General features: G+C 51.4%; 1 protein-coding gene, 1 long non-coding RNA gene and 1 pseudogene across 2 annotated transcripts in view; 2 read left to right on the top strand and 1 right to left on the bottom strand.

Annotated features, from left to right (window-relative positions):
- Positions 1–198: 198 nt before the first annotated feature.
- STK10 (serine/threonine kinase 10) overlaps positions 199–27,792 on the top strand; it is a 128,827-nt gene continuing 101,233 nt past the window's right edge. The window contains exons 1-2 of the mRNA XM_006053696.4: positions 199–891; positions 27,466–27,630. Of these exons, the coding sequence (XP_006053758.2) occupies positions 736–891; positions 27,466–27,630 (321 nt within the window). The 5' untranslated portion in view covers positions 199–735. The remainder of the gene's footprint in view (positions 892–27,465; positions 27,631–27,792) is intronic.
- Positions 912–3,368, top strand: LOC123330621. The gene is made up of 2 exons (XR_006546647.2): positions 912–1,900; positions 2,140–3,368. It is a non-coding gene; the product is annotated as an uncharacterized LOC123330621 (long non-coding RNA).
- LOC102407840 lies at positions 13,069–14,018 on the bottom strand (annotated as a pseudogene).

Raw genomic sequence — 27,792 nt, 5'->3', positions numbered from 1 at the left:
CTCCCGCGCTAGGAGGCAGCACCGCGCCGAGGAAACCGCACCGGCTCAGCCAACAGGATGTGTAGCAGGGGGCTGGTGCCTAGCCTGCCCGGCGCCCCCACCTGAAAAGTGGGCGGGGGCAGAGCAGCTTTGCCGGGAAGTTACAGGGCGGATTCAGTGATTAATGTCGGTTCGCCCTCTTGGTCTTTGGACAACAATCAGTGGGCGCTCGCGAATAGCCAGTTTGGTTCCCCTTTCGCTCCGGCCGAAATATTGGGAGCCACGTGACTCTGGGGGTCTCCCAGCTCCGGGACGCTCTCGCCGAAGGGTCCCCTAAACTCTCCAAAGCCTAGTCGGTTGCTTGCGGGCGTGCGGCGCGCGGGGGACTACAGTTTCCAGAGTGCCCTGCGGCGACGGGCGGAGCCGGGGAGCGCCCGTAGCCAATTAGGGGGTCTCCGGGTGTTGCCGGGGAGCGGCAGGTGGAGCCGGGTCCCCGGAACGCCTCCCGAGGCTGGCCGGCTGGGCGGGGGGCGCGGCGCGAGCGGGGCCGGCACCGGGAGGCGGCCCCGGGAAGGGACCGAGCAGGGGCGGGGACCGCGGCTGCCTGCGCGGTTCCGGGTGCTCCAGCCGCGAGCTGCCCGGGGCGCACTTGACCCGTGTCGGGCTGCGGGGAAGGGCCGGTCTGCGGAGAGCCCGCGAGCGCCGCGGCGCCCTCCAGCCCCTCCGCCTCGTCCCCCGGCTCGCGTGTCCCCAGCCATGGCTTTCGCCAATTTCCGCCGCATCCTGCGCCTGTCTACCTTCGAGAAGAGAAAGTCCCGCGAATATGAGCATGTCCGCCGGGACCTGGATCCCAACGAGGTGTGGGAGATCGTGGGCGAGCTGGGCGACGGTGCCTTCGGCAAGGTTTACAAGGTGAGGGCGCTGAGAGGGACTCGGGGCGCGTGGAGCCGCTCCGGAAGGGAGGGGCACTGGCCCTGGTCAGTCTCGGCCGCGGCTCGGGAGAACGCGGAGGGGCTGCCCGGTCCTGAACTCGGAGTCCCGGGCTCCCGTCCCGCTGACCCTTCTTCTTTGCCGGGGGTAGGGGGTACCCTCACTCAGCCTGGCTCAGTCCTTGCGCCCCTGACGGCGCGGCGGCTCCCCCCAAGCTTTTTCCGAGCACTTCCTGTGCGCCCAGCACCGCTCTCGGCGCCGCAGGGGGAGACAAAGGGGCGCTTATAGAACTTTAGCGTCCGAGACTAGGCATACTTTTTAGGGGAGTCCACCCAGATGCTGTGAGGGTGCCGAGGCGATGGGCACAGAGCAACTGGGCTGCGTCTGGAAGGGTTGGGTCCGATGATATTAGGGACACACTTGAAGATGAGCCAGAGACAGAGACCGGGGGTGGGGGTAGGGGGTTTCGGAGTGAGAGGTTAGGCTTGGAGATGGAGGCTGGGGCCGGCAGAGCGGGAGGTTAGGGCCTCTGGAATCCTGCGCTTCGGGGGTCAGATTTGAGCATGTGGATGAGTCACTGCTGGGGAGTCTCCCAGTCTGTAGTCACCTTTCCCCTAGACGAATAGGAGGCCAGAGAGCTTTTGTGGAGGGGTGGGTGGGGCAGAGCTGATTAATTCTAGACACGTTTGCTGTAGGCATTGTCTGGTTCTTAGTCCTGAGAAGAAACTGTGTTGCTGGGGGCCCAAAAAACACTTAGGGCTTGACGCCACCCTTCGCCTATCTCCTTCCTCCCAGGAAACCCTTTACTCAGAAAAACCCACATGTTCTCGAGGAGGACACCCCCTTCATGAGACACTGTCACCTTCCATGGGATTCTTTAGCTTGTGGACCACTCTGATCCCAGGACTTCCCTTTTAGTAGCTTGGACCACAGATAGGGCTTCTCTCAGTCCTCCTGGTCAAGACTTGCTCTTTTTGACCTACAAGTGGTGGTGAGCTGAATTACCAAATTGTGGTCCCTGAAGGAGTGGCATTAGTATCACCTGGGAGCTTATTAGAAATGCAGGGTCTGAGGCCCCACTCTGGTCTGCGTTGTAAGAAATCCCCAGGTGATCGCTAAGCACTTTAAGTTTTGAGAAACACGGGTGGAGGCAATTTTGAGGCCACCCAGGCCCATCCCCGTGTCTATTTTGTTACCACCTCCCTTCTAAGCAGGCACTTCCTGTTACAGGGTGGAACCCCCACTGGAGCAAAGGTTCTGTGGCTGGAGAGGCCGTGACACCCACACCCGTGGCTCTCAGCTGTTGGACTTGCTGCGCTTCTCTGCCTGAGGGCTCTGCGTGTAGGCGAGGGCAGCCAGCACATTCTACACTGGCACATCTTCTTTACCCTTCCCAAAGCTCCCTATTCCCTCTGCTGCTGCTAAGTCGCTTCAGTCGTGTCCAACTCTGTGCGACCCCATAGATGGAAGCCCTCCAGGCTCCCCTGTCCCTGGGATTCTCCAGGCAAGAACACTGGAGTGGGTTGCCATTTCCCTCTAAGGCACCAGGAAACTGTCCTCAGTCTTGCGCCCCCCACCTCCCCAGACCTCCCCTGGACACCCCACCCCCGGACACCCCACCCCTGGACACGCCACCAAAGCTCTGGCCTCCCCCAGACACAGCCTGCTCTCCAGGTGTGCTCTGACCCCTGTGAGGGCAGCTGCACCCTTGGGCAGCTCATCATGTCCCTCACTTGCTCCAAAAGGTTCAGCTGGTGTTTCCAGCGCTTGTTGTTGGCTCTCACAGATGTTTGTTCTGTTCAGGGTTGGCTTTCAATTAGTCTTGTCCCTGTCCCCTAATGGATCCTGGCTTCATATGGTTCATTTTCTTTCAAATCTAAATGCAGAACTTTGCTTTTAGGCTGGTAAGATTTCCCCTTGTCAGTTTCGATTGTCATTTCCTCCTGCTTTAGCTGGGTAAAACTCCCCTACTGCTCTGAAAGTTCCAGAGGAGCCCATCTGATTCACAAGTTATTTTGTCTGCTGGTTCTCCAGAACACATGGACCCTTTTAAAGGCGAGTGTAGTGCTCAAAGCTGTGAGCTGACCGTACCCCAGCTCCCTCCCCACCACCTCTGAACCCTTGGTTTTCTCCTCATTAAGAGAAGGCAAAGCTAGACCAGGAGAGCTGTGTGATGGCTGATACACCTGGACAATTTATTAGATTCCACGCCTGGCCTCAGTGTGTGACTTTTCAACCCATCCCCATGTTACGTGCAGGAATCCTGGGTCCCAGGGAAAGGAATGGACTAGAACCAAGGCTCTGGGCTTAGTTAGCAGCTTCGGAAGATCTGTCTTAGATCAGAGATCTCTGTGACCCCTATCTCCTTCCCTGGAGAAGTGCTGTTTACTCAGCCCCTTAGAGATGAAGTTGAAGCAGTTATTGCTTTAATAAAGATTTAATAAAGATTCTATTCCCTACTTCATTGTCCCCTGGCATGGCCATCTCAGCAGCACAGGACAGAGGTTCCATCTAGGTTTTTTATCTCGGAGCAGAACTTCTCCTTCGACACGGTGCCTTGGTAACCAGCCGGCTGTGAGCTGGGCAAGTGACAGCCAGCTAGCAGCATCTCCTCTTCCTGTCCTAGAACTAGCAGATTTTTCTTCTGGCAGCCTAGGTGATGATGGCCTTCCTGAGGATTTCCCTGGTGTAAGAAGTCACGAGAGGGACTTCCCTGGTGGTCCAGTGGCTAGGACTCCACGCTCCCAATGCAGGGGGTCCAGGTTCATGCCCTGGTCAGGGAACTAGATTCCACATGCCACAACTAAGATCTAAGGTCCTGTGTGCTGCAACTAAGACCGGATACAGTCAAATAAATAAAATAAATATTAAAAAAAAAGAAGTCACGAGAATCCCAATTTGTCAAAGACTTGTCAGAAGAGGATGCCAATTATAGATTTCCTGTTGAGTGTCTTGTTGAGGCTCAAAGCCTAAGCATTAGCAGTCAAGATGTGTGCGTGCATGCGTGGTAAGTTGCTCAGCTGTGTCCGACTCTTTGTGATCTCATAGACGGTAGCCCTCTCTGCGCCTCTGTCCATGGGATTCTCCAGGCAAGAAAGCTGGAGTGGGTTGCTGATGCCCTCCTCCAGGGGATCTTCCCAACCCAGGGATTGAACCCACAGCTCTTATTTCTCTTGCGTAAGCAGGTGGGTTCTTTACCACTAGTGCCACTATGGAGCCTCTTTTCCCCTTTTCTCTCTGGTAAGCCACCAGTTTATCTCTGGTGAAAAAGACGTAGGTAAGATTGATTTTGTGCAAAGTCAAGTTCATTCTCACCTGCTCCTAAAGCGATTTCAGATGGATTTCAGAGGGAAATAGTTTTTAGTTTATTACTAGATACAAAGTTAAAGTCATAGGCTATATAGTTTAAAAGTTCTTGCCCTTGGAAATAATCTTTGAAGACAGGATGGAGAGGGAAGCGTTTGGTGTGGTGTTGAATGGAACAATCTGCCTTTACCGGGTGTGCCCACTCTCATAGCTGCGGGTGAAGCAGGCCCTCAAATGCTGAACAGAGGCAGGGAGCCCGTGGACCTGAAGAGTTGGGTTAACAGGCTGAGATTTTTCTTCTGCTTCCTGAAGATTGCTTTAGTTGTCATCTTATGTTGTCCTTAAGCTTTCAAAAGTTTTATGATTTTGTAAAATTAGGAGTACAGTACAAAATTTTTTTAGTTAAAAAGAAAAACGTTACCCTAAGTCCCATCAATTGCTGTTAACATTTTGATATATTTCCTTCCAGACTTAATTGATTTTTATGGAGAAAAAATATTTGTTTAAATATGGACATACTATTACCGTCCATGGAATTCTCCAGGCCAGAATACTGGTGTGGGTGGCTGTTCCTTTCTTCAGGGGATCTTCCCAACCCAGGGATTGAACCCAGGTCTCCCACATTGCAGGCGGATTCTTTACCAGCTGAGCCACCAGGAAAGCCTAAGAATACTGGAGTGAGTAGCCTATCCCTTTTCCAGAGGATCTTCCTGACCCAGGATTCGAACTGGGGTCTCCTTTATTAGCTGAGCTACCAGGGAAGCCCATAATTGATTTTTATGGAGAAAAAAATTTTTTGGTTAAAATGTAAGGTTGTAATCTACAAAGCTACAGTGTTTTATGCCATCTTTCATTCCTAAAACCTCTTCACGTGTTATTCTAAATGCTTCATACATACTTTCTGGGATGGTTCAGTGTCCCCATGATCTTAATCTTTTTGGATATGTAAGTAATCCCCTCGTAAATTTTTTTTTTTACTGTTAATAAGTTAAATTGATTTAAGTGCTTATCATGTGCCAGGCGCTGTGCTAAACCCTTTACACGATACCGTCAGTTCTGCTGTAATGTAAATGCCTTCCTAAAAACCCCTAAACTGTGCAGATTCATGCAGTAAAAATCAGAAGCCTTGTGAGCAAATGGGGATAAGGGTACAACACTCAAAAACTTCACCAACAAACTAGAAGAAATAAAGATTGCCTAAAAAAACAAGTAGCAGAGTTTTATACAAGTTTTGTGGATAAGAAATATAGAATTATGGGGACTTCCATGGCGGTTCAGTGGCCAAGACTCTGCGCTCTGAAGTTAGGTGGCAAATTGGACCCCCATATGGGACGGGTGTGTCTCAAAGGTTGCTGACAGGCGTCTGAGGGGCCTGTGCCCTCTGTGTGTATTCGTTTGCGTTGGGTCACTTGGGTGAAGTTTTCTGCGTTTACCTCGTGTTTCTGGCAGACAACACATAAGCAGATGTGAATTTAGCATTTTGATAAAATTGTTCCCTGATACATCAGTGGTATTGGAACAAAACTGACATTTTTAAAAAGTAAGCATTATAGCAAAACTGACTGTATATTTTAAATCATCCTTTAGGCTTAACTCCTGGAAGGGAATTATTCTGTGGAAGGAGTGATGCTTCTTTGAGCGTGATTTTTAAAAGAAAATGAGATAAGTTCCTAGCAGCCCCTTTGCCCCCTCGCCCTCACTAAGGGCCATTCCCCCGAGTCCTTTGGGAACCCGGGGCCTTGGCAGTGGCTGCCCTCCGGGTGGGGACCTCAGGTACCCTCCGCTCAGAGAGCCATTGTTAACCCTGGGGCCACATCCTGCCCCGCCGCCCAGTTCAGACAAAGCTGAGGTTCCCGCCCTCCCCAGCCTGGCAGCTCCTTTCACCTCGACTCTGCCTGAATTTAAAGCCTGGGTTTCCGCTTCCTCCAGGGGCTGCCCAGGTCTCCCTCATCCCTGTGCACCTCCCCTTCGCCTCCGGAAAGAGCTCTGCCCCCAGGCTGTAACCTTATTTCCGCTCAGCCTAGTGTTTTTAAACACAAGTCCTTGCTATTGTGAGTGGGTTCCTGGCTGGGTCCGAAAACCAAGGTTACCCGAGCTTCCTGGGGATGTCGCCTGCCCACGGGGTCTAAAGTGGCAGATTTTGCATTGACCTCGCACCGTCTGGGTCTAGAGCAGCTAAGCAATTGCTCAGCCAGCCCTCACCTCCACCCAGTGTCCCCTGGCTTCCTAAAGTTACTTGGACTAGGGGAATATCTCTGTTGTTGGGTCTGAAATAATTTGTGTAAACCACTTAGTCCAGGATGCTGGAAAAGCTTGCATGGGTGTTATCCATTAGCATGTAAATAAGATAAATGAGTGGAGAGTTGACTCCCCCCACCCCCCACCACTGGCCCCGTTTTTTTTTTTTTTTTTTTTTTTGACCCTGGTGCATGGCATGAGGGATTCTAGTTCCCTGACCAGGGATCGAACCTGTGCTCCCTGCAGGGGCTGCCACCAGAAAAGAGCCTGGGATGGGTCACTCCCAGGCCCAGCTGCTGCCAAGGGCGTGGAGCAGGAACGTTAAAGGACGCAGTTGGGGCTCAGGAGGATCTGGGTTGCACCTCCAAACAAGTGACTCCCCCTTCTGAGCCTCCAGACTCTTATCTATAAAACAGAGGCGATGATTTGAAGGATAAGATACTTAGAAAGGTGTAATACATTCAGCACCTGATCCCCACCCAGGAAGTGGGCAGGAAAGGAAGATGGTTCATTATTGCTGATGCTCTTGCTATGAAACAAAGAAGGTCCCGACCAGTTACTGCAGCTAAGCTGGGGGCAAACAGAAGGACTTCAGTGTTAAGAGCTTGTTCGTTGTGCCAGGCTTCCCACCTTGGCACTACTGACATCTGGGGCAGCTCCTCCTTTGTCATGGGGGTGCCTGTGTGTTGTAGGATGTTAGCAGTATCTCTGGTTTCTGCCTACAAAATGACCCCACTGCCAGCACCTGCCTCTCCTGCCCCCATCTGAGGCGGCCAAAATGCCTGGGCAAGGCCACATGTCCCCTGGGGGCAAGAGCGCTCCTGTGGAGCGCTGCTGCCTCCTACAAACAAATGTGCCTGGATTCAGCTCCGCAAACAGCCATGCGCACCTGTGTTTGTCACAGGTGTGTGATGCAAGACTTGGGCCTGGCAGCCAGGCAGACCTGACTTTGAATCCTGGCTGCCCTACTTAGCCGCTGTATGAAGTCAGGTGAATGGCTTGCCTCAGTTTCCCCATGTGTTTGGTGGGGCTGAGACCAACGCTCACTCCACTGAGCAGCTGGGGGAATCAGATCAGTAGCTTGTAGGCACACAGGATGAGCCAGCTACCCACCTAACCTGATGCTTTCAAGGCCACATGCGGGAGGAAAGGAAGGTTCTGCCTGGCAAGAGAGTTGTATCAGGACCACGATGGGACTGGCGGTGAGAGGGGACAGCTTCCGCTGGGCAGGGCGGGTGAGGTGGGGACAGGACAGACAGACAGACAGAGGGAAGGAAGCCCAGGCCAGGAGAGAGCCAGGCAGCGAGGCCTCAAGTTGTCCCCGGGTGGCCCTTGAGTGTGATAGGGCTTGTGGACTGGTTTGTGTGACTCGCATGATGGCTGAACCAAATTTGAAGTGATTGCCAGCATTTTGAAATCATGAGCGTTCACATAAAAGCCCTGATCAGATATGCTGATATGGCCCGGCATGCACTCATGCAGGGTCATGTCTGCTGGAAGTGAGGAGAATGTCCAAGGGGAATGTAACAGGAGCCATGCACACAACTTAAAGTGTTCTAGTAGGCGCACTCCAACAAGGAAAAACATCAGGAGAAGTGAATTTTAATAGTACTGGTTACCCCAGTATATATCCAAAGTGCTATCATTTCAGCATGTAATCAACACAGAAAGAGATATTTAAAGTTCTCATTACATGCAAAGCCTTTAAAATCTGTGTATTTGGCTTTTACACTGCATCTTGCTGTGGTCCAGCCGTGGTTCAGATGCTCAGTAGTGGCCTTGGCTCGGTACTGGGCAGCATATATCTGGCTTCTACTGTCTTCTACCACGGTGTGCCCTCCCTGACCCGCTGTACGTATTTCATTTGCCTCCTCAAGTCCTGTGGTCAGTGTATTATTTGGGAGCTGGGCTTGGCTTTGGGGAACTGGCCAGTTCGGGCCAGGTCTAGAGTAGTGTGTGGGGGCCAAGTGAAGAGCGCCTTGGATGGCACGTTCAGGAATGTGGACGTCATGGTTACTGTCCTGCCTGCCCTACCTTGCCAGGGTCTGACCCTGTCCTGAGATCAGCCTCGTATAGTATTAGAGGAGAGTGATCTTTGGATAGTTACTGGATGGGGAGTGCTTGGCCCGCACAATTGGGGGATGCCAGATCCAGATGTCCTGGCTGCCCAAGGCCAAGGTGACCACTGATGAGTGGAGGCTGGGCCAGAGTGGCCACGGCCTGGTAACTGGAACCAGGGGTAGTAGGTGGACGTGTGGGAGGGAAGGCCAGAGCAGTGGTTGGAGCCCAGGTCAGACCCCAGGCAGGGAAGTGACTGATGGAAGGTGACCGACCCGAGAAGCAGATGTATGTGGGCATGGAAGGTTCTAGAGAGCTGGGTCAGGAGAGAGCAGAGAGGGTGAGATGGGAAGGGCAGCTCCTGTTTGCCAGGGACCAGAGGTGGTCTGGGCACTTGGGTGTGGTCCTGGAGTTGAAGCCCAGCCCTCTCCCTTGCAGGCTGTGTGGTCCTGGAGAAAAGTACTTACCTATGCCGTGGTTTCATTAGCTACACTATAGGGCTTTTTGTCTGAAATAACCCATGTAAACCACTTAGTCTGGGATGCTGGAAAACCTCATGTGGGTGTTGGCCGTTAGCATGTAAACAAGATAAATGAGTGGGGAGTTGATTTTTTTTTGACCCTGCTACGTGTCATTACAGGATCCTAGTTCCCTGACCAGGGATCAAACCCGTGCCCCCTGTAATGGAAGCAGAATCTTAACCGTGGACTGCCAGGGAAGTGCCCCTCCCTTCTTGTCTATTGTTTATTCTGCTGGACTCTAGGAGACTATTCTCACAGTCCACTAGACCTGTCAGTAGCCTCACCTGATGAAGCAGAGGCCCAGAGAGGGACAGTGACCTGCTCAGCATCACAGAGCTCTTCATGGCAAAGTTGGGACTTAAACCCAGGTATCTCTGGCCAGAAGCCTGTGCCTTTTCTGCTGTGCAGCTTGGAGAGGGGGACAAGGGGGCTTATCGGGAGGATAGGGTCCAGGGTGCCTTCGCTGTGGTATCTCTGGTGGCGCTGACATTTGTGAGCTCAGGAATGGGCCCTTCTTCCGGCCTGCCTCAGCCTCCACTGGATCTGAGCCCCAGGACGGCGATGGTGGCCTCTCACGCGGAGGAAGTGGTGACGGTCACGGGCAGGGCGAGCAGAGGAAGTGGCAGGGGAAGGGGCTGGCGTGGGGGGAAGCTGGGTGCCCCTGGGGCTCTGGCGGGGGTGGGCTGCTGGTGCCCCAGGATCCGAAAGCGCTGAGCACTCCTGTGGGCGGGCGGGGGCGTGTCACAGGGCTGCCTCCTCCTGCCCCTCCTCCCGCCCCTCCGCTCACTCTTCTTTCTCTTCCCCTTTCTTTCTGCTTTCCCCTTTACTACATTTTTTTTCTTCCTTCTCCTATAGGTTTTTTTTTTTTCCTCTTTAATAACAGGCTGTACCAGAACCAGAATCCAGGCCCTAAGGGTGGAGGGTGTGGAGGGACTGAAGACTTAGCATAAGCCAACCTCACCATCTAAGGGAAGATGGGGGCCACTGAGAGGAACTGAAGGAAGCGCAGCCTCTCTGCCTCAGGGCCTCTGCACTTGCCGGTCCTGCTGCCAGCCACTCCTGTGTGGCTGCACAGCTGGCCCCTTCTCATCCTGTGGGTCTCCACTCCCCTGTTCCCTCCTGACCAGGGGTGGCTCCCTGCTGATTTCCTTCAGAGCCCCTGCCACAAACTGGGATTCTCTTGTCCGTCACCTCATTTATTTTCTTTCTTCAGAGGATGTAAAGTCCTGGAGAGCAGGGAGTAATCAGTCCATCTTTCGTGGATAATAGATACGTGGTAGATACTGAGTTCGGAGAAGGCAATGGCACCCCACTCCAGTACTCTTGCCTGGAAAATCCCATGGACGGAGGAGCCTGGTAGCTGCAGTCTATGGGGTCGCTCAGAGTTAGACACGACTGAGCGACTTCACTTTCACTTTTCACTTTCATGCACTGGAGAAGGAAGTGGCAACCCACTCCAGTGTTCTTGCCTGGAGAATCCCAGGGACGGGGGAGCCTGGTGGGCTGCCGTCTATGGGGTCGCACAGAGTCAGACACCACTGAAGCGACTTAGCAGTAGCAGTAGATACTGAGTTAATAACTGCTGCATGAGTGAGTGATGAATAGTGAAGGCCAGTCCTAGCTCCCCGCCCGCCCCAGCCAGCACTTGTGATGGGTGCCGGCCCTGAAATCAGTTCTAGGCTTTCTCCTGGCTTCCCCTGCTGTGTGCTGTCTGACCTTGGGAAAGTCACCTCTGCTCTTTGAGTCTCAGTATCTTGAGCTGTAAAACGAGGATCAAAGTAGTGCTTCCCTCAGAGAGTCTGTGAGGATGGAGATGTGTGGCCAGCCCTAACACAGCGCCCAGCGTGGAGGAAGAAGAGTGGATGGGACTGTCATCACCGGTTCTCTGCGGGTTGACCAGGTTGCCTGGCCCAGCTCTCTGAGGATTAACAAAGGCAGAGTCCCCTGAGGCCCCTGGTCCAGCTCCGCTTGTCTGTCACGCTGGAGGCTGCTCCTGGGTAGATGCTGGTGTTCAGTTCTCGGGAATCAGCCTAAAATCTACTGCTGGGTTATTATTATTTAAAGACAATTTTATTTATTTATCGTTGGCTGTGCTGGGTCTTCGTTGCTACGTGGGCTTTCCTCTCATTGTAGAGAGTGGGGGCTGCTCTCCAGCTGCGCTGCTCCAGGTGCTTACTGAGGGGTCTCCTCTTGTGGACCCAGGCTCTAGGGGCTGCGGGCTTCAGGAGCGGTGACGTGTGTGCTCAGTGGTTGCAGCTCGTGGGCTCTGGAGCACAGGCTGGGTAGTTGAGGCGCGTGGGCTTGGCTGCTCTGTGGCATGTGGGATCTTCCCGGACCAGGGCCGGAACCCAAGTCTCCTGCATTGGCAGGCGGACTCTTGCCCAGTGAGCCCCTAGGGAGGCCCTGCCTCTGTGAGGATGAACGTGGTTCAGTAAAGAGGCTCTTTACTGGCCCCCCTTGGGGAAGTTTGCTGCCCGGCAAGTTCTGTGCCCGGCCCGCTGGCCCAGCGTAGGCAGGGCCACCCTGGGTGTCTGGAAGAGCGGCAGTCACGCCCTGGGGAGCAGCCGGCACCGCTGCCTCGCTCCCCTTCACCCTCCTTCCTGGAAAGCTCTGGCCTGGCGTGTCTGGCGTCCCAGACCCAACTCTTGGCCCTCTGAGGAGGTTCCCACAGAGCTGGCTTTGTCGCCCTGACGGAGCTGGCATGCCTCTCTGTTGGGCTTTGAGTTTCCTTCTACCTTCGATTTGCCTCTTGGTCAGCTCTGCTGCCAGACTGGTGAGGCCTAGATCTTTCTCGAGCCTTCTTTTCCCTCGGGTGCCCTTAACACCCCTAGCCCCACTCTGAGGTGACAGCTGGGGCTGAGGAGCAGTGACTGGTGTGCTTCTGTTCATGAGGAATCTGGACCCCAGGTGCCAGTGCCAGCCTCTGTCACTTGTCCTGAGTCTCCAGTCTGTATGCAGGACCGACTCCTGGGGCCAGCAGGGTGTACTTCGGAAGGCCCCGGAACCGCCCCGTGCCTCCTGCAAGAGCCTTCCTCAGAGGCTCCGGACTTGGGGACGCTCTTCACCCTGTGAGTCGCAGGAAGGCTGATGTCTTCACTGTGTGACTTGGGCTCGTGAAGTTATCCCTCTGAGCATCCTCAGCTTCTTTTCCTTCTGGAAAATGGGGAGAATACAGTCCCTCTCACAAGCAGGACCGAAGAGTCTTTGCACCTGTGATCTTATCAGACCAGTTCCCAAGGGCACCCAGCCAGGACTCAGCAGAACTGACCCAGGCGTGGCCTCACATCTCAGACCTATCCAGGGTCCCTGCCTGTGTGACCTGTGAGGGGTGCAGTGGCCCTGCTGTTTGGAGACCTGTCTGGCTGTCTGTAGATCGCGTCTCAGGCTTTTGAATACAGCACATGTGACCAGGATAGACAGTCCAGTGACAGGGGATTGGTTAGATCTGCGGTGGACCCAGCATTCAGTCTGCAGTAGTTGGAGAGAATGCTGTGGAAGAGTGTTTTGCGATCCGAGCAGCTGTTCATGGCATATTGCCAAGTAAAAAGGAGAATGACATATCAGTGTATACAGTTAAATCCCATTTTTGTGAAGTATGCAAAAATATATTTGTGGGGAGGAAAAAAAAAAAAGCATGAGTGAGTTACTGTGGAATGCTCACTATGACTGAGTTCTGCTCCTAGCATCTTTGACGCATTAACTCACTGAATGCTCACAGCAGCCCATGAGGCTGGAACTGTTAACATCTTTGTTGTTCCAAGTAGGAAATGAGGGGCAGAGTGGTTACCTAAGTCCCCTGGGACCACACAGCTGGGAAGTGCTGGCGTGGACTTGCCAGACAAATCTGGGTACATCCATACTGTGGAATCCTGGGAGGAGATACTCCAAGATGCTGAAGGTGGTTATATCTGGGACGATGCCTTGTTTGATTTCCTTCTTGGTAGCATTATATTTTGAAGATGTTCTTTAACGAGTACATAATTCTTTTTTTAAAAATAAGAGTAAGATGTTTTGTCACCATTAAAAGTCTTGATTTTTAAACAGATTCTTGGACTGGTGGGTCATATCCATCAGCCTGTTCAACTTCAACACCTGTTTCATCCCTGGGAGATTTTCCAGAACTCTTGCCTTCACTGTGGATTCTCCATGAGCTTTCCCAATTCAAACCTGCTGTTCTTCAGCATTTTTACTTTTCTAACAAAGGCATCATGGAGTGGATAAAGAGATTTACAGGCCTTTTCTGTGTCTTTTCCAATGTGTCTGGAATCAGTCTGTTGATGACATATTTCAAGTTTTGTCTGCACCTCTTGAGTCATGATTTCCATCATCTTATGGATCCGGCAGACCTGCTGGTGCTGGGCATAGGAGATCTTCCAAATCTGATTGTTGCATTTTTCAGTAAAACCCACACAGAATAGGTGAAGCAGATAACCCTCGGTAGTCTTGACATCACTGTGAATTTCAGTCACGGTCTGCCCTGTTTTGATCATGAAACACGTTTTATAAAACGTGGGTAAGATCCATGCCGTGGCTATTAGTCAGGCAGTTTTTTTGCTCTGAACATCCTCAGTAGTTAGCTTGAATTTTCTAAATGCAGCTTCATGATTCTGCAGATCAGCAAAGCTCACTTCAAAAACACAACTCTTGGAACTTCTCTGGTGGTCCAGTAGCTAAGACTCCATGCTCTCAATCCAGGAGTTCCTGATCAGGGAACTAGATCCCACATGCTACAACTAAGACCCAGCACATCCAAATAAATAAAAATCAATGTTAAAAAAAAAAAAACCCAAAACACAACCCCTGAGGCTGTCAGTGCGATTTTGTCTGCTTGAGTTCTCGTGACTCATGTTCCCCAGCATTTCTTGTATTCAGCATTGCTGGTGCTTTCATGGCATAGCAGTCTTTCTTAGCAAACGGGTCAATCACTTTCCTCTTGGCTCCCTTTTTACCTCCTTTCATAAGGCACTTGTTCTTGGTGACCGCCATGGTGCTGCTCAGAGAGCCAAAAGGTACATAATGCTTTTGGAATAATAATAATTAAAAAAACCAGCACACACAGATTGTTAATTGAAACCACAGGGCAGCCTCAACTCCTCTGAGATTTGGGACTGACTGGAAAACAGGGTTGATAAGAGTACGTGACTCCCAGGTCGTGGTGGAGATTGAGTGAAGTGCCTGGCCTGGTGCAGGGAGCATGTTGTTGCTCAGTCGCTAAGTTGTGTCCCGCTCTTTGCGACCCCATGAACTGCAGCCCGCCATACTTCCTGGTCTTTTGCTGTCTCCCAGAGCTTGCTCAAACTCATGTCCATTGAGTCGATGGTGCCATCCAATCGTCTTAACCTCTGTCATCCCCTTCTCCTCCTGCCCTCAGCCTTTCCCAACATGAGGGTCTTTTCCAGTGAGTCGGCTCTTCACATCAGGGCCTGGATAAAGGTGCTTCCTTCCCCTGTGCTCGTGACCCCAGGCTGCCCGCCCCCGCCCGTGGCTCAGCACTCTGCCCTCTGAGTAGAGGGAGCTTGAGACTGGTGGGAGCAGGAGTCTCAGGAGGCAGAGCCCCTCTCACCTATCCCACTTCCTCTATCAGTGGTCCACGGGGTTGGGTTCCCTAGCACTTTGGAAGATCTGAGAGCCGAAAGCTCCCACATCCCCAGCCAAGTTGGCCAGGTTGCGTGGGTTTTTGGCCAAGGCCTTGGTGTGGTATCTTCAGGGCTGATCCTGTTTGGGTTTTACTGTTTTATTTGCTGGCCCAGAAGGGTTCTGAGGCTCAGCATTTCCCTGCTGTGCCAGCAGGGCCTGCCAGGGTTCTCTTCCCCGAGGGAGTGAGAGATTGAATGCCTGTCTTTAAAGCCGTGTCACTCTCTGCTTTTGTGCTTCATGCTCTTGGCCCTCCTTAAGTGTCACTTGTTCTGAAACTCAGCCGTTTCGTTTCTCACTGAACTGAAACTTGGCCTGGCGATTATTGATCAGGAAGTGGTTTCCTGTCATTAACTGTGTATGTCCTGGCCCAGCCAAAGGCTTTGGCTCCCCCAAGGTAAAGAGGGCCTATCTTCCAAAACCAGAGACCAGATTAGATTCAGGAATCTCAGTGTGTTAAGGAGACAGTGGACTTCTTGTCGCTTTCCTTTCATACCTGGAGGGCCTTACTTCTGTCTGTTTACAAGGAGATACACACACCAATTCATCCACCCATCCATTCATCTACCCATCCATCTATTATTTTAAAATACATATTGGCCAGATAGAGCAACATAAATAATAATATTAATAATTAACATTATTAATAATACATTGGTGAACAAGATAAACGTGGTTTTAGGCTTTTAAAAACCAGAAGTACACAGTGCCAGGTGAAGGCAGTAACGCCCAGCCCAGCAGGCTGGTGTTCATAGGAGCCAGCAACAAGGTAGTCTCTGGTGCCTTTGGGAAGAGAGGAAGATTTGATGATGGTTTACTCCCTAGGCATACCTTCATTCCTTTATCCCTCTCTCTCGTACCTCTCTTCTCCCATCCACTGATTCTTCCTCTTACTCAGTGTGTCATTCATCTGTCAGTCTGTCCATCTCTCCGTCAGCCCATTTGCTCATCTTCCCATCCACCCACCCACTTATCCATCCATCCTCCCACACACCCATCCTTTCATACACTCTCCCTCCTACCCATTTTCCCACCCATCCATCCATCCACAGTATAGTATTCTATACATCTATACATACGCCCATAACACCCACCCGCTTCCTGTTTGTCCATCCACTTTCCCATCTGCCCAGCCGTTCTCTCATCTCATATACCCACCACCCATGTTCCCATCCACCCACTGGCTGTTCTGGAACAGGTTGTATGGGATAGAACAAGACGAATCAGAGATGGGCTTTAGCTTTGCAGGACTCACAGTCAGGTCAGAGAGAGAATCTGTGAACACAAAGGACTGTGGAGGACTTCCGTGGTGGTATGGTGGTTAAGAATCCACCTGCCAATGCAGGGGACACAGGTTTGATGCCTGGTCCGGGAAGATCCCACAGGCCCCAGAGCAATAAGCCTGTGCACCACGCCTGCTGAGCTCGTGCTCTAGGGCCTGTGCTCTGCAACGAGAGAGGCCACCGCGGTGAGAGGCCCTGCAAGCAGACAGTAGCCCCATTCACCAGGAGTAGAGAAAGCCCATGCACAGCAACAAAGACCCCAGATAAAAAAAGGACTATGGCACCAGGTGGACTGTGATGAGAGCCCTAGTAAGGTGTGAAGAAGTTCTAGCAGAGGATGGGAGCTGGGGTTCTGGGAACATCTCACGGAGCAGGCTGGGGTTGAGTTAGACTGTGGAGTGGTTAAACACGGCTATGGCGAAGGCACTCCCCATGGAGGAAGGAGCATCAAGCAAGGCCTGGAAGTAGGGGGCCTCAGGCATTGGCTGTCGCAGGAGGGGATTGCAGGGGAGCAATGGGGTCCTGGAAGAGTGGAAGGGGCAGATCACCAGGGCCAGGGGCGCCAGGCCCCGGAATTTGGGCTTTATCACGTCGGCAGCAGGGAGCCATTGAGGGTTCATCCTAAGAGGGTCTCCGGTAGAAGGCAGCGAGGGAGACGGGAGAAAGGGACTGGTGTACACAGCCGCTGGGCAGGAGCTCCTGGAGATTGTCCTCTGGAGGGGAAAGCGCACCAGGCATAGGGTTGGACCTGAGTGGAGTCCTGGCAGCCACTTCCTAGCTGTGTGACCTGGGCCAAGTCACCCTCCCTACCTGGGCCTGTTTCCTATTCAACAGGAGGAGATGGCAGGGCTTTGCGTCTCTTGTGGACCCATGCTGGCTAAGGTGGGATACTTCTTATCCTGCCTCAAGAGGCCATAGGAGGCCTCGGCAGGCCCTTTGGCATCTTGGCCCCCAAGGACTCAAGCCTCGCGAAGGCGGGGCTGCGGTGCTGTGGCTCCACTCTGCCCCCTACTCATGCCTGCCAGCCCAGGGCAGTGGCAGCGTCTGAGCCCGAGGCTACGACTGCCACCCATCCTGTCCGTGGCCCGCGGGCCACCCTGCTCGAGTTGATGTTGAGCCCTTCCCTTACACGTGGCGGGTTTCACTGTGACCCTGGTTTCCTCCAGGGCCCAACTTCCTCCTTCCTTAATTGAGAGTTGAAGGTTTCCCCACGATTGGTGACCGTTGTCACCACGCAAAGATTGACTGTGTGCAGGCAGGGACAGCCCAGCTGGACACTGTGGGGTGCAGACCAGCCCCTCCTTGGCTCCAGTGGCCTCAACCTCTCTGGACACAGGCCTGGCTTGGTGTCCAGAGTCAGTCAGGGGGACGAGGGAAACAGAGACTTTTCGCCTTGACTGCTCCTTTCTTTGGCTCTGACCCGCTGGCCGTGGCTGCTCATCTGACAGGTCAGCTGCGAGCCTTTGCTCACGCCTGCCGCCCAGCCAGGTTGCTAGGCAACCTCACAACTGATCCCCACCCAAGGTTCTTCTACCCCCTGTCTGCACTCAAGCCTTTTGTTCCTAGAAAAAGAAATGCGTGTTTTTGAGACTGGAGCTGGTACACTCGAGTGCGGTGGATGCTCCCTCACCTCTATGAGAATGCCTTTTCTGCCAGGCGCAGCCTCAAGTGCAGGGCTGCCCACTTAATAGAACTTTCTGCAGTGATGAGGCTGTTCTGTATCTGCTCTGTTCTGTATGGTAGCTACTGTTCACTGGGGTTAATGTAACTGGGAAACTACATTTTAAGTTTCAGCACCTGAGGCTAGTAGCTACCATCCTGGATAGTGCAGTTCAGGGGAGTTCCTGAGAGGACAGGTGCTTATCCCTGGAAGCATTTAAAGCAAGTTCTGGATGAAAGAGCCACTTTCTGTGCCTCAACCCCAGTCTGTCCTCACCAAGACCCCTGTGGCTGATTGCTAGATGTCCATTGAGTGAAAATCACCTTTAGAAACCACTTGGATTCCTTAATCTGTGTTTCAGAACCTCCTTGTCCAGAAAGTGAAGTGTGAAAGTGTTAATCGCTCAGTTGTGTCCGACTCTTGGTGACCCCATGGGCTGTAGCCCGCCAGGCTCCTCTGTCTATGGGGTTCTCCAGGCAAGAACACTGGAGTAGATTGCCGTTCCCTTCTTCAGGGAATCGAACCTGGGTCTCCCGCATTACAGGCAGATTCAGTTATAGCTTAGCTATAATTTTAACATCCAGCTTCATTTACTTATTATTATGGCTTAATTATCTTTTTCTTATTACTGTATTATTTTCCTATTTATCATTTTAAAGGATTGCTTAATATCCCACTAAGTTAATTTAACCATCATCCTTGGGTTGAATATTTAGGTTATTCCCTCTTTGTTTGCCATTATTGTGGACTAATGTGAATTGGACCCTCGTACACTTGCTTTGTTGTCTTTTTCGGAATTATTTCCTGGCCTTAAATTCTCAGGAGTGAGTGCTAATCGGCTTAAAAGGTATCTTCTGGGCTCTGAAAATCTGTTGCCAATTTTGATCTTGATGAGATTGAATCTGTCTGTATTCTCATCAGTAATGAATTTGCCTATTTTAGCATTTGTTTGCTTACCAGCATTGGAGGTTGTCATTTTTCCTTTTTTGTTAGTTTAAAAGTGTAATGTGACTTTCTCTGCTTCTGGGGAGGAAGAGTCTTGTGGCGGAAGAATCTGTCTGCCTGGGGCCTGTTAGCAACTGCATTTCCCATGTGGGTTGCTGATCCCATTTTATCCGTCAGGCCCTCTGAGAAGCCTCAGTACAGGTCACTTTGTAGATGATGGTGCCGTTGGGAGTGAAGGTGGTTCTCATTACACAAGTGTTGCATGGTGGAGTATTTTCATAAGTGTCTGCTGTCTGCTGGAACAGCCCCAGAGTTGGGGGGCTCATTTCCTTTTTGGTGGCAAAAGACAGTCATCCAAAAGGGAGTCTAAGGGCAGGGCCTGCTTCAGGATCGGCTGGCTCCAGGTGTCCCACTGACCCTCAGCGTATGTCTTCCTCCATTGTGGCCTCCCTGGTCTTGGCCTCATCCTCAGGCAGGCTCTCCAAAGGGGTGGCAAGATGGGCTGCAAGACCCTCTAGCCTTCCCATCTTACAGTTTAGCAACCCAAGAGAAAGAAAAAAAGATGTATTTGGTGATAAGTTTAGCAAAAAATTTAAAAAAAAACAAAACAAAAGACCACTTGGGTACAACCCTGTTGGCCTGCCACTGGGTGTGACTGAGAGGGTCAAGACTGAGTGGCTGGGCTGGGCTGTGTGCCAGGACCGGGTGGGCTCAGCCCCTCACGAATCTCTTGCACGAAGAGTGAAAGAGAGGCAGTTCCCAAAAGCAACTGGTGCTGTGAATCCTCAGAGGAAAACGGATGCAGGCCAGTCCCCCTGCTGCCCCGCTTTAGGATTCATTTCCAGGCAGCTCCATGGGCTCCCAGGCCTGAAGTGAGTGGGGCCCCGGGAACAGGAACCCCTCCACCCCCCGCCAGTCAGGCCCTTCAGCTTTTGTGCTCTCGTTTACTCTGTTTGGTTCTGCAGATAATGCAGTCACCGCAGACTGCACTCTGGGCACTGCATAACCTTCACAAACTCAGTTTTCCCAGCTGCAGACTGGGGACTGGGAGCTGGGGTTTGAGAGGGGCGACTGATGTTCTTTCTGGTCCCTGTGTTCTGTGATATCAGTCCTTTCCCCGGAGGAGGGGGAGGGCGGGACACAGCGGTCAGCCTGCAGCCAGGAGGGCAGGGACGGCCTGGGGCCGTCCCCAGCTGGCGGCTGTGTGGGTGACTTCCAGGAAGCCCTCAGCCCCTGGCTGGGCCCCTTGGCTCGGGCGGGGCTTCTGCTGGAAGGGTGGTTCCCGCCTCCTTGGGGCCGCCTGTGCTACACAAGGGGGAGGATTGTTCCCGGAGAGGTGCCTGGGCGGGAAACACAAGTGGCCACTGTGTGTCTGCTCTCAGGGTGTGGGGCGAGGCGCTGGTCACCGCTGGCCAGCACTGCCGGGCTGGGTGGGGGCTCTTGCCGTCCGTCCTTCGCTGGACCCCAGTCTCGCTTCAGTCGGTGGGAGACGGACGTCAGAGGCCACAGATGGCCGTTTGTTCTTTATGTGACTTCTTGTCTGTCAACTCCCACTGTGTCCCATCCACGTGGACAACCTTTAGCTTTCAGTACCCACCCACTCCCCAAGCTGCCCTCACATCAGACTCTGGAGAGAGCTTGGCTATCATGTCCCCTTTCTCCTACTGCAGAATTTACAGGAACCTCTGGCAAAATGGTCAGGAACATGGACTTTGAAGTCACATGGGCTTCTATTTAACTTCCAGCCCTGCTATTTTACCTGCTCTGTGACCTTGAGCAAATGACTTCACCTCTCTGGGCATCAGTTTTCTTGCATATATAAAATGAGGCTCTTATAGATGTATGTATTCTCAAGTTCCAGACCAAGAGAAGCCAAGCTGCTTTCATCTGCTCCATCCTATAATCTCATGTTAGAACTTAAGGGCAGTCACTGTGTCTTCTTCACCGAATAGTAAACCTGAATGTCCATCACTGTGTTCTCTACAAGTTTTGTGAACCTGAACAGACTTAATTACAATGCAATGATAAATAATGGCCCTAATGTCTACCAAAAGGAGATACAAAATTCAGAAATGCATTTTGAAATGTCAAACAAGGAATAAAACACATTCAGGATAGTTTTAATGTTAGGTATTTTATTATATGGATTTATTCTATGTTATGCATTATTTAATATGTACACATTTATGGTATATGTCTACGTATATATACATAGCTAGTATACTAGTATCTCAGCATATTTGAATACTTTAATTCTTTCTAGGTGAAAGAGTTTACAAAATATCTTTTTTCCTACTGCTTGCTTGTTCACCCTATTTGATTAAAAGTAACAATTTTTGCTGAAAGAAAAAAGAGGCTCTTAATAATATGATGCTCTTGTAAAAATTAATTGAGGGGATCTAGCAGTGTCTTCTTGGACCCTCTCTAAGCTCTGCTACTTTGGAGTTAGTTTCGCTTTCAGGCTCCCCTGGGAGCATGATGACCTGGCAGCTTGACTATGGTAGGCAATGCCAGAGGCTAGCAGTGAAAGAGAGCTTAGGGCAGTCTTGTGAGATTGCATTTCATTGGCCGACTTGATCACATGTCTGCGCTTGAACCAATCACCGTGGTAAGACGGAATGCAGTGTACTGACTGGACGGCATAAATCATCTACCTGCTTCTAGATATGGTGATGGGATCAGCCCCATTACAGCTTGGGGATGGGGAATGAGAATGGGTTGGCTCCTCTGAAGAAAGATCAGGGGAGGGTGAATTATGTTATGGAAGGGCAGTAATTCCAACCTTTAGGAAGAAATTCTTCAGTGGAAAAGTGCTTCACAAATAATAGGCACTCCGTAAATGATGCTTGAATGAATGAATGGGGAATAAGCTGATTCCCACCAGCCTAGTGTAGTAAAGAACACTGAACTGGGAGTAAGACCACTGCGGCTCCCAGTCCTGGGTGGGTCCTGATATCTCTCTGAGCCTCAGTGTGCTCATCTGGGAAATGGGCGTGATGGCTGATACCTCACTCCTGGGCAGATTAAATCCTGGCTCTCTAGTCCTCTGCAGCTACCAAGCACTCTGACAGTGAGTGGTTGCTATTGGCTGTGGTTGTCGCTTATCTTTAGCAAAGGGAGGTGGTGCAGGGAACACTGGGCCCTTGCCAGGACAGGCATGCTGAGAAGTGGTGTAGAGCTCAGGCTCTCTGAGATAGGCAGGCTGGAATTTGGATTCACCCTTCACCGCCCCCATCTGCTGTGTGACCTGAGGCATTTACTGTGACTCTCTGAATCTGTTTCCTCATCTGTACACTGGGAATGCTGGTATTTGTCTCTAAGGGCTGTGTTGAGGATGAAGTGAGAAATCCTATTTAAGGCCTGTCCCAGCACATAGTGAGTGCTCAGACGGTGTTAACTGTTTTATGATCAGCGATCATTACTCCTCTGTGGCCTTCAGGTGATAAACTCCTGCTGCCTTCTGCACACTGGCACTTGCCCTCTGCCTCTATGAGGATTCAATTATGAGCTGCTGATCTTCAGCATCCCCTGGGGGAGTGCAGAGTGGATATCAGAAACCAGGCACTCTGTGCACTGGGAACAACTGGCAGAACAGGTCTTCAGGTAGATGTTTCCAAGAGACAATTTTATGAGTAAAATCTTGCATCTTCTCGTATCTAGAAAAGCACTAAAATCTTTCATGGTGACATCAGTTTTTCGTGACTAGCAGAGATCTTCTGCCAAAAATATGTGCTTGATTGCACGTACTCCTCTTTCACCAAAATCACATACATACTGGCCTTCCCCCGGCCTCCTTGGAGCTGTCTGAAATGCTGTCTCCCGGGCTATAGTCCTCATTTTGCCCCAAATAAAACTTAGCTCACAACCCCCACGTTGTGCGTTTTTTTCAGGTGACACTGCCTTAACCAGGCTATTAGAGCATTTAATTTGGCCAGGTCACTTCGTGTGCCGTGGTTGTTGCCAGCCCTGTCCTGGCAGGCTCTGGGTCTCTGTGAAATCAGAGAGAGGTGCTGGGGCGGGCGTTCTCAGTGTCGATGTTGGTGCCCCGCCTGAGGCTGGACCCTGCGGTCAGTGCTGCCCTTCAGGGTGGAGAGCAAGACAGGTTAAATGCTGTCCCAGAAAACAGCCCCTGCCTGGGCCTCTTCTACCTGCAGGAGAGGAGTCCTTTAAAGGAAACCCAGGAAAAGGTGACTGTAGCCTCCTTTGCCAGCTCTCAGGAGTGAAAGATGGATGAGGGAAGGCAGCCTTTGCTAGCTTAGCTCTCCCTGTGCTGCTGTGGCAGGGGACCAGGAGGGCGTGGCCACGGGGGTTGCCTCAGTCACCTGGCTCTCGCTGTAGCTGCTTGCGAAGCCCTCTACTGTCTTTTCTGTAGATGAGCAGAGTGGGCCTTAGCTTTGCTTCTGGATCTGGACAGGAGGAGGAGCGTGAGTGCTGCACTGTGAAAGGATTTTGATGGTCTTCTAGGGGGACAGAAAAAATCAGCTCTACAAGAAATGAAAGGGCAGGCACATCATCGGTTAAGTGTGTGTGTGTGTGTGTGTGTGTGTGTGTGTAAGAGAGAGAGAGAGAGCGCGCGCTCCTGATTGCTTAATTGTTGAGAGAGAGAGCGAGAGAGAGCCTAATTGCTTAATTGATGAATTTCTAAGGCGTTCCAAGCAAGTTTTCAAAACTGAGTTCAGGGGAGGACCTGACCCAGGGAGGGCTGGGTGAGCAGGGTGATGTCTAGGATCCACGATGGCCTCAGGGAATGGCCCCACATGAAAGTCCGTTCCCTGAACCGAGCTCCCGGGCCAGACGTGGAAGGTTCCCTAGACCACGTGGCCACCAGGAGTGCTGACCTGGGAGCGGGGCTGCCTGTGTTCCTGTTCAGCCCCGTCACCCAAGTTGCTGGGGCTCTGCCTCAGTCTCCTCATCTGAGGTAACAGTTGCACCTACCTGGCAGGATGGTTGAGGAGATAAATGAGTGACCACGTGTCGAAGTGTAGACAAGTGTCCCATGTGGAGTGGGCTCTTGAGAAATGTGAAAGCGTTATTGTCACTGTGTGGAACCTGCGGACTTGGTGGCTCAGTTAATGGAAACGTTTACCTAAACTGAGAATAAATTTACAAATGAGCATAAAAGTTGCCTATTGGCATCACTTCCTTCCTCCCAGTTTCCATGCCCACCCCCTGTAGGCACGCTGTCTCACCTCTGACGGCAGAGATGGGTGTCCCCAGCTGGCCGCTGAGCTGCTTGGGGCCGGGTGGGGGTGGATGTGTCTGCATCGCTGGTACCGTGGGCAGGGCATCTAGTCTCAGAGGCTTCTGCATTCTGGGGGTGACGGGGACCTTGGAGAGTGGTGTGCAGTGCTAGAATGCTGAAAGTTAGAGGACCTAGCTTCAGATTCTGGGACTGCCCCTCTGGTTCCAGCCTTGTCCCTCTCTCTAGTCCGTAGACTGGGTCACCGTGTGAGGTGACGTGAGTGCCCGTTTGCTGGGGTCCAGCCCTGGCTGATCCAGGGTATTCGAAGGAGAGACGGCGTAGGCGAGGGTCAGGAAACAATTGCTTAATTAAACGTTAATTAAGGATATAAAGAGTAATAGAATGAGGATAGCTCAGTAGGAGAATTCAGTGGAGAAAAGAGGCTGAGTAGCTTGGTTTACGCGGGAGACCAATAAAACTTCAAGACAAGAAGTTTGCACCACTTACGTAGGCCGCAGGCGTCCTTCCATTCTCCCAAAGGAGAGGAGACACTGAGGCCTCCCCGGTAGGATCTTAGAAGCCCAGGCATAATTAGTAAGCATGGTGGGTTCCGCGCTCCAGATGGAGACTCAGCCAGAGTGAGAGAGAGAGAGACATGGGGAGACCAGTCTTTCGAGGAACTGATCCCAATTCTTTATTTTCCATGGTCTACTTTTATACACTGAGATGTTATGCAAAAGTCACGCGGGGTCAGCAGTCCTGACTTTTATCAAAGTCAGGTGCTTCATACAAATGTATACAGAGGTCTTAGGGGTGTTACATCATCTTCTGGCCAGGGGGCCTGCTGACAATTTATGATCCTCTCCTTGTGACAGCGGTCAGTCAACCAGGACACTTATTTCTCCAGGGGTGATTCTTCTTAAACAGACGCCACCCAAATAAAGTTACATTCCTATAGGGTGAGTGTGTAGTGGGTTTTAGTTAAGGAAAGAATTTACTTAGCCTAAGGTCTAACGTGATTTATATCAAAGGTTAATACTTATTTCTTCTATATATTCATTAATGTGTGTAAGGGCAGGGGATATGGAGACTTAGCAACAAACATTGGCTCAACAAATGAAAAACCCTTCACCAATACAATTTCTAATCAGCCCACTATACTTATACTAATGGTTTTCTAACTTCTCTAAAGAACCTGTTTTTAGAAGGTTTAAAGCATCTCGTGCCTCTCATGGTTGGGAGGCTGTGAGCAATCACATGTGGCCGGACAAGCCTGTCAGGCAGGCTAGAGAACCTTCAGAGGAGTTTGTAGGTTAAAACACTCCTATCACGCCCAGGAATTATTATTAACTGGAGCTCTAGGTTAACTCCTTCTCCGAAAGAGGTGGTGGGGGACAGCCCCCCGTAAAGTCAGAGGTGTTGGTGAGAGCACAAAGTAGTAAACTAGGCAGGCTCTGGTTATGGGGGTAGATGCTTGAGGATTTCCAGGGGGACTCCTGAGGCTCGATCCCGCCTTTGCGTATGTCGAGCCTCCTTCCTCATGACCTTTGCAATGGGCGGAGTGCCTCACGCCGGCCCCCAACACCCGTTGTCGTCCGCAGGGCGCTGGGTGGCGCAGCTGCCAGCGTTCCCATCGGCTCACGTGGCGGGGCTGTCCTGTTTGGCACGTGCCGTGTGGCACTGTCCTCGGAGCAGCACTGAGGTGTGAAGTCTAGGGTGGCCCGTTTTCCATGCGCTTTCCAGCAGACTGCTGTTCAAAGGCTGCAGACGAGCGCCGGCTTTTAGGCCCGTGTTGGAGGACAGTGTGCTCTCTCTCACTGGGGACCCCCTTTCCCCTGACCAGCGGCACAGTGGGTGGGCGCTCCCAGGAGTGCCCCCCACCCCAAGGCTTCCGGGGACCGGTTGGGCTCTGCCCCTTCTCCTGGGCACTAGCTCACTGTGGGTGAAATCGCTTGCACTACTTTACACGGTTATTTCTCTCTCACTGTCAGTTTTAACTGTGGTTAAATATGCAGAGCATAAAATAGACTGTTTTAGCAGATTCTAGCTGTACAATTCACTGCCATTAGATCTGTTCACAGTGTTCATGCTGCCTTCCCCTCTATCCATTTCTAGAACTTTTGCCTCATCCCAAGAGAAACTCGGTACCCACTAAACACTTAACTCCTCACTCCTGCTGGAAACCAGCCCCTGGCAGCCTCTATTCTACTTTCTTTCCCTATGAAAGTAGTTTACTGACTATTCTAGGTACCTCATTTATGTGGAATTATGCGATATTTGTCCTTTGTGACTGTATTATTTCTTACTTAACATAATGTCCTCCAGATTCATCCATGTTGTAGCTTGTGCCAGAACTTCCTTCCTTTTTAAGACTAAATAGTACTCCACTGAACGTGTAAATCATCCTCCCAGGAAGACTGGTTCTGGGACAACCCCGCAGATACCAAAATCCATGGGTGTTCAAGTCTCTTATATCAATGGTGTAATATTTCCATATAAGCTGTGCACATCCTCCTGTATACTTTAAACATCTGTAGATTACATTTGATACCGAAGTCTATGTAAATGCTAACGTAAATAGTTGTAAATATGATGTAGATGATATGTAAATAGTTGCCAGGCACGTGGCAAATTCAAGCTTTGCTTTTTGGAACTTTCTGATTTTTTTGCCTGAATATTTTTGATCTTGAGTTGGTTGACTCTGAGGATGTGGAACTTGGGGTCCAGGAGGACTGACTGTGCCCCGTTTTGTCACTTCATTCATCTGCTGGTAGACACTTGGGTTGTTTCCACCATTTGGCTCTTGTGAGTAGCGCTGCTATGAACATTGGTGTGCAGAGACCGCTCAAATTCCTGCTTGCCGGTCTTTTGCAAATATGCCTAGGAGTGGAACTGCTGGGCTGTGCGGTAGTTCTGTGTTTAACCTTTTGAGAAACCGCCAAGCTCTTTTCCAGAAAAGCTGTACCGCTTTTCTGTCCACTAGCAGTACACAGAGGTACCAGTTCTTCCAAGTCCTCAACACTTACTTTCCGTCTTTAGAGAATTATATCTATCCTTGCAGATCTGAAATTCTCTCACTCTCTTTTTCATCAAATAAGAAACCTTTTTTAGGACCAGGTGAAGTGCATCCACGAAAAACTCTTTTAATTTTGCTTTTAATATATGTGACATAATGCAAATAAATGCACGAAACATTCTTTTAACACTTTAAAGCAATACAGGGAGAGTAAAAGTGTCCTTTGTCTCTGTCCCTATTTCAGGCTCCTCTCCAGCCTGCTGTCAGGCAGTATCTTTCCAGAGTTTTCCATGCATTTACATTTCATGTGTGAGCATTTATGAAAAAGTAGTTTTCCATTTTTTTTAATAGAAAAAGCATCATACCACTTTTTCTTTTTCAGTGACTTGGGTCTTTTACAGAACAGCCAGGAATCTTTCCAGGCTGTTTGTAGATCTATGCTGTTCTTGTATTTTTATTTATCCCATAGTACAGGTGTCTTGTACTTAAAATTTTTGTTACTAACCACAGACCACTGTTTCCTCACATGCCCCTGTGCTGACATCAGGACTGAGCACTGGCCATTGTTCAGAGCAGCGGACCTTCTGCTGCGGCCCCTTATTTGCATCTGGACATCCGGCCTGTGTCCCCCCAACGCGGCCTCTCTGAGCTAGCCCCAGGGGTCAGCTTCCTGCCGACCAGGCCTGCTGACCTTCCGTGTCTCCGCTTTTCAGGCCAAGAACAAGGAGACGGGTGCCCTGGCCGCGGCCAAAGTAATCGAGACCAACAGCGAGGAGGAGCTGGAAGACTACATCGTGGAGATCGAGATCCTGGCCACCTGCGACCACCCCTACATCGTGAAGCTCCTAGGCGCCTACTACTATGACGGGAAGCTGTGGGTAAGGCTGCCTCGGCCCCATGGCGATGCCACCGGGCCCTGCGCGGTTCTGAGGGCCGCGGCTGTCTCTCCACTTCTGCTTTGGGGGCATGGTAAAGTGTGTTCCCCTTTCTGCAGAGCGTCTCCACTTTGGGGCTGAGCGTAGTGCTACGGAGCAGAAAGG

This window comes from Bubalus bubalis, chromosome 19 (assembly GCF_019923935.1).
Source record: "Bubalus bubalis isolate 160015118507 breed Murrah chromosome 19, NDDB_SH_1, whole genome shotgun sequence".
Lineage (NCBI taxonomy): Eukaryota > Metazoa > Chordata > Mammalia > Artiodactyla > Bovidae > Bubalus > Bubalus bubalis.
The sequence above is the reverse complement of the archived record's forward strand: the minus strand, read 5'-3'. Positions and strand labels throughout refer to the sequence as shown.